This window comes from Cebus imitator, unplaced genomic scaffold (assembly GCF_001604975.1).
Source record: "Cebus imitator isolate Cc_AM_T3 unplaced genomic scaffold, Cebus_imitator-1.0 Scaffold94, whole genome shotgun sequence".
NCBI classification, from domain to species: domain Eukaryota; kingdom Metazoa; phylum Chordata; class Mammalia; order Primates; family Cebidae; genus Cebus; species Cebus imitator.
Window position 1 is genome coordinate 5,727,187 of NW_016107409.1, and position 5,888 is coordinate 5,733,074.

Below are 5,888 nucleotides of genomic sequence, written 5' to 3' on the forward strand. Positions count from 1 at the left end.
TCAGCTGGGCATGGTGGCGCATGCCTGTAATCCCAGCTACTCAGGAGGGTGAGGCAGGAGAATTGCCTGAACCCAGGAGGCGGAGGTTGCGGTGAGCCGAGATCGCCCCATTGCACTCCAGCCTGGGTAACAAGAGTGAAACTCCGTCTCAAAAAAAAGAAAAAAAAAGAAACCAAAAGTCCCTACATTTTAAGTTTCAACGACTTTCAGGATCACATCTTGAATATGCTTAAGTATTATGAAACTCCCCTAGAAGACAACACTCCCCCTTATGAAACAGTAAAGCACAAGTAGTGCCCACTGTGAGCTAACCAAAATCGCTGTCTTTACATAAAACATTTATTGATGGTCAGTTTCACGAGACCCAAATGTGCTCTAAAAGAATATTCCAGTCCAACGACTTCTCTTGTGAGTTGAGAGCTCTCTCGCCTCTTTTGTGAGCTCCATTAAGGAACGTCAACCAAAGACAACACTTTAAGGGTACGCATGGACCGGTTCTACTTTCTCGCCGAGAAAACTGTACAGAAAACAGACATTCAACTACCTCACACAGGCTCATGGCTAAAACCAGTTTCACCAAGAGAAGACACAAGGAATTCTTCGGTCTGAGATAAAATGCACCGTCCAAATCGGGGACATCAAGACAAGGCTCCAGGAAAGCCGTGAGAAAAAGAGACTAGTCCAGGCAAATTCAGACTAGTAACTGGCAGAAAGTCACTTGGCGTGCCCAAACTGATTTCCTCATCTGCAAACATACAACAATGACTCCTGCCTCTCAAAATATGTGAAGCTCTAACGAGACAGCCGTAAAAGAACTTTAAGAGGCGCATGCAGCGGGATGGGTTCAAGTCACTTAAACTATACTTGTGTTAGGAGGAACTCAAGTGAAGACTCGCGAACATTACCTTGACAAGCCACACTCCTGTGTTCTGTTTGGCGCCGGTCAGATCGAGTTCCCCGCGCTCGGCCATTGGTCTGCCGCTGGTGGAGGCGTGCGGGCTGTATCAGCGACTCCAGGAGCCGGAGGACTGCGGAGCGAACGTCCGGAGCAAAGCGCAAGCCGCGCTGAGAGGTGAAGAGCCGGCGTTTCTTAACTGCCCGGACACCGGAAACCCGCGGAAAAAGGAACACGCCCCCGGGAGCTGGGATTGCGCCTGCGTATTACTACGTCAGTACGGCGCCCTGTTGCAGACAAACTTCCTGTTTCGGCAATTTCTTGGGTGGGCGTGGCTGTCAGCGATGTCTGTATCAGAGGGATTAAAACTTGGTTGGAGGCCGGGCGTGGTGGCTCACGCCTGTAATCCAAGCACTTTGGAGGCCAAGGCGGGCGAATCACCTGGGGTCGGGAGTTCAAGACCAGCCTGACCAACATGGTGAAACCCCCGTCTTAAAAAAAAAAAATTTTTTTTTTAATTAAAAAAAAAAATTTTTTTTTTAATTAAAAAAAAAAAAAAAGTTGGTTGGGATGAGCCAAAACGTTAGCAATGTATTTAAAGACAAGGTCAGCATAACTGAAGAAAAAGATTATCAGAACGAAAAAATGGGGTTCAAAGAGACAAAAGCTGTCAGAACATGTCCAATCCTAGCCAAAGAGAGAGAGAGAGACAGTATTTGAAGGGCAGGGTCAGGGTAGTAAATTGGCCTCCTTGGGCAACGTCACTAGCACAAGTGGGCACTGGGATCAGACTGAGTAGCCCTGGTATTGAAGGCATGCCGTTTCTAGACCTGAAAAGAAAGCGGTGTTTCAGCTCAGAGGCTGCCTGAGCTCTTCTGATTAAGCAAGCAGAGCACCTCAGACTCCAAAACCCGGAGGTCTGTGACGAAATGAACAAGTAAGAGACAAACCTGGTCGTTTCCTCCCCCGCTTAAACAATGTTCTCTTTCTCTTCTTGCCTCTGAAATAAAATTCAACCCTGCTGCTTCAACTGGGCCCTCTCAGTTTCATCCCTTTGCACCTCCCACCATCACTCCACCACCCACCCAACCACACCAAACCCAGCACACTTCCCTGAACACGTCAGAATCTTCCTCGGTCATTTCAGAGCCCCTGCACACTGGATTCTCTTCCCTCAGATGCCCTGCTTTACCGCTACCCTCATTCCCACCCCTGTCCTCTGGTTGCCAAACTCCTACTTATGATTCAAGACCAATGGAAATGTCACTTCCTGTGACACCTTTTGTCAACCTCCCCAGAAGAAACTAGTTTTTCACATCACAGTGTGATACTTAGCACTCTGCACTATAATATTATATGTTTACATATATATTATGCCTTTGCTTTCCAGACTATGAACTCCTCCTAGGCAAAAAGAGCTTTATTGAGGTATAATTGACAAATAAAAAATAGTGCTTTATTCATTTTATATCCACAATGTCTAGCACAGTGTTTGATACATTGTCAGATTTCAGTAGGCTATGGTTGAAAGAACATTCACTGAAAAACAAACAATAAGGTATTGTTAAGAATGGCAAGTAATTTTTTGAGTCACGCATCAGAGCCATGCACAAAATTGAGAAAAATTTTATCTAAGTTCAGCATAGGGCCAGGAAAAGCTGTCAGAACTCTACGATTAGCCAGCAAAACTAATAGGAAAGATGGGAGAAACCAGGAGTGTGTTGAAAATGAAAGTTCCGGCCGTGTGTGGTGGCTCACGCCTGTATTCCAAGCACTTTGGGAGGCAGAGGCGGGTGGATCACGAGGTCAGGAGTTCGAGACCAGCCTGGTCAACATAGCAAGACCCTGTCTCTAAAAACAAGAAAAAGAAAAAAAAATTTAAGTAGAAAATGAAGGTTTCTTCTTGTGCAACAACTTGGGAAAGGGCCTAAAATATATAAAGGGTAAGTAGATGAAGGGAACTGCTCTAAGCTTTAATCAAGTAGAAGGAATAAATTGAAATATGAGACTATGGGAGAAGAGAAGCAAGGTAGCCTAGAGCACCCCAGGAATGGACTTTAAAGATTGGAAAATTGGCCTTCGTCTCTGGGTCATGGGAGGCCTTAAAATGTATGGTGTGTGTGTGTGTGCGTAGGGGTGTGTGTGTGTGTGCGCGCGTGCGCGCGCGTACAGGGATTAGGAGAGAAAAATGACTGACAAAAAGGCTAGAGAAGAAAAGAGGCCCGGCACGGTGGCTCATACCTTTAATCCCAGCACTTTGGGAGGCCGAGGTAGGTGGATCACGAAGTCAGGAGATCAAGACCATCCTGGCCAACATGGTGAAACACTGTCTCTACTAAAATACAAAAAACTACCTGGGAGTAGTGGTGTGTGCCTGTAGTCCCAGCTACTCAGGAGGCTGAGGCAGGAGAATTGCCTGAACCTGGGAGGCGGAGGTTGCGGTGAGCCGAGATCCAAGCTACTACACTCCAGCCTGGCAACAGAGTGAGACTCCATCTCAAAAAAAAAAAAAAAAAGAGAAGGAAAAGTGGAGATTTAAAAAGAATTATATAGAATAAAGAATAAAACAACTTATTGAGCACCTCTTCCTCATACCCTGTTGAACAAAGAGCAAGCTTCTCCAGTCTGTCCTTTTCAAACCCCTTCTAGCTTGAAGAGGGATGTTTATAGAACCATGAGAGAAAAGGAGGGCGCAGCCTCTGTGAACCAGATTCACAGATTTACTGAGGAGACCCTTAGGGTGATAGATATTACAGCCAGATCCCTCAACTTCCTAAGCACCTACTATAGGCCAGATGCTCAGCTAGTTGTTTTCTGTATTATCCCATTTAATCCTTATAACAATGTGCCAGAGTAGATATTACTTTTCCTTAATATAGCTCTATATGTCATTAAACATATCAACATCCAGGATCTGAGACCATATCCCAGGATGGGGCTCACAGAGCATAAGACGCAGAGGTCAGTGCCCCAAAAAAGGTAACACCAAAATTCTATACTCCTTCAGATGATTAACTAGTCAAGTTATTATCAAAATTTATAAGGCATGAATGCAGTTCTGGGAGGGAGAGCCCAAGCACTCTGCTGGCTGCAATTTTTCCAAAAAGTCTAGTAGTGCTTAGGGCAACTTGAAACTCCACCTTTATCTAGGGCTTAGATTCTAGGTCAAACCTCAAGGCCACCCAACCTTCTTTACTGCTTTTTTTTTTTTTTTTTTTTTTTTTTTTTTTGACAGAGTCTTGCTCTGTCACTCAGGCTGGAGTGTGCAATGGCACGATTACAGCTCTCTGCAGCCTCGACCTTTCGGGCTCAAGCTATCTTCCCACCTCAGTCTTCCAAGTGGCTGGGACTACAGGTGCACACCACCACACTCAGCTATGTTTTTGTAGAGACGGAGTTTCACCATGTTGCCCAGGAGGACATGGCCTGAGCCCCTGGGTTCAAGCAATCCACCCACCTAAGCCTCCCTAGGTGCTGGGATTACAGGCATGAGCCACTGTGCCTGGCCCCAACCTGCTTAATAGGCAGAACTACATTCTTTTTTATGGGTCTTCTAGACTAGCTACAGCAGGAATGAACCCCAAACACCACACCCACCACCAAACATGCTTCAATCTAAATGAGTGTTCTCACCCTCTGGTTCCTGTACAAGTTGCATTAGAAGTCCCTGGGGGAAATGTGTTTTAAAATGCCAGACACCTGAGCCCCAATCCAGGCAAACAAAATTAGACTTTCTGGAGGTGAGTCTGAAAATTGACATTTTTAGCAAACTCCCAGAGTGTTTCTTAGGCACACCAAAATCTGAGAATCGTTGTTCTAAATGATAGCATTCTAATCGATAGAATTCTAATTGATATTTTTCTAATTAATATAGTTCGTTAGAACTGGGCCAGTTTCCAAGGTCTGAGGCATGTGAAAAAGTTTACCAGAAAGTCTTACAGCTAGAATTCCCTCATGCCTTGTTAATTCAGAACACCACAGTTCTATCAGGTAGCTATTGAGAGTATAAGCAGCAAAGCCATTAGGCGAGAGGTTACAAGTGAGTTGAGGGAATTAGAATGACTTTAGCAGATAGCTGAATTCACTTTCAGATTTTGTCCTTGGCCATCACACACAGGCCTGGTCTCTCCAGGCCAGAGATTTTCTTTGTTTGCACTCACTCAAACTTTCTAGCAAGAGAAAGTATTACCTCCAGGAGAGCTTATATAGGCAAAAAATGTTACCACTAAGTCTTTCTTGATAAGCCAGACTCATTACCTATTGGTTATGAACATAAACACTGCCATTCAAAAATTATAAATGAATACGGTGTGATAATTCATTCAGTTTGCCTGACATTAGTGATGTAGTAGTTAAATCAGTTTGCTTCAATATCACACCAAGGCTACAAAACTCCTTCTCTGAATTCTCCCTGCCTTTCCCTTAAACAGTTCTCTCCTTCAGAGAATGCCCAAATTCCTGGGAGATTCCTTGTTTCCCTAGTTATACACAAACAAAACTAAATACTTCCTAAAATAGTTTCCATATTGTTTATTATAGAGGGAGCGCATGAGCTTTGGAGTCACACTTTTTACTTTTTCTTTCTTTCTTTCTTTTTTTTTTTTTTTTAGCTGGAGTCTTGCTCTGTCGCCCAGACTGGAGCGTAGTGGCATGATCTGGGCTCACTGCAGCCTCTCTCTGTCTCCTGGGTTCAAGTGATTCTCCTGCCTTAGCCTCTGAAGTAGCTGGAACTACAGGCACGCACCACCACGCACAGCTAACTTTTGTATTTTTAGTAGAGATGGAATTTTACCATGTTGGCCAAGCTGGTCTTGAACTCCTGACCACAGGTGATCCCCTGATCTCAGCCTCCCAAAGTGTTGGGATTACGAGCGTGAGCCACTGCGCCCGGCCAGTCAAATATATTTCCAAGTGATACCTCTGCTGTGTAACAGCCTAATTATGTTAATCTCTCTATATCTGTTTCCTTGCTTATATAATGGAATTATACTCA

General features: G+C 44.5%; 1 protein-coding gene across 1 annotated transcript in view; it reads right to left on the reverse strand.

The window, feature by feature from the left end:
* The window catches only part of GTF2F2 (general transcription factor IIF subunit 2), a 153,512-nt gene extending 152,349 nt beyond the window's left edge, over positions 1-1,163 (reverse strand). The window contains exon 1 of the mRNA XM_017536006.2: positions 906-1,163. Within this exon, the coding sequence (XP_017391495.1) occupies positions 906-971 (66 nt within the window). The 5' untranslated portion in view covers positions 972-1,163. The remainder of the gene's footprint in view (positions 1-905) is intronic.
* Positions 1,164-5,888: the final 4,725 nt, after the last annotated feature.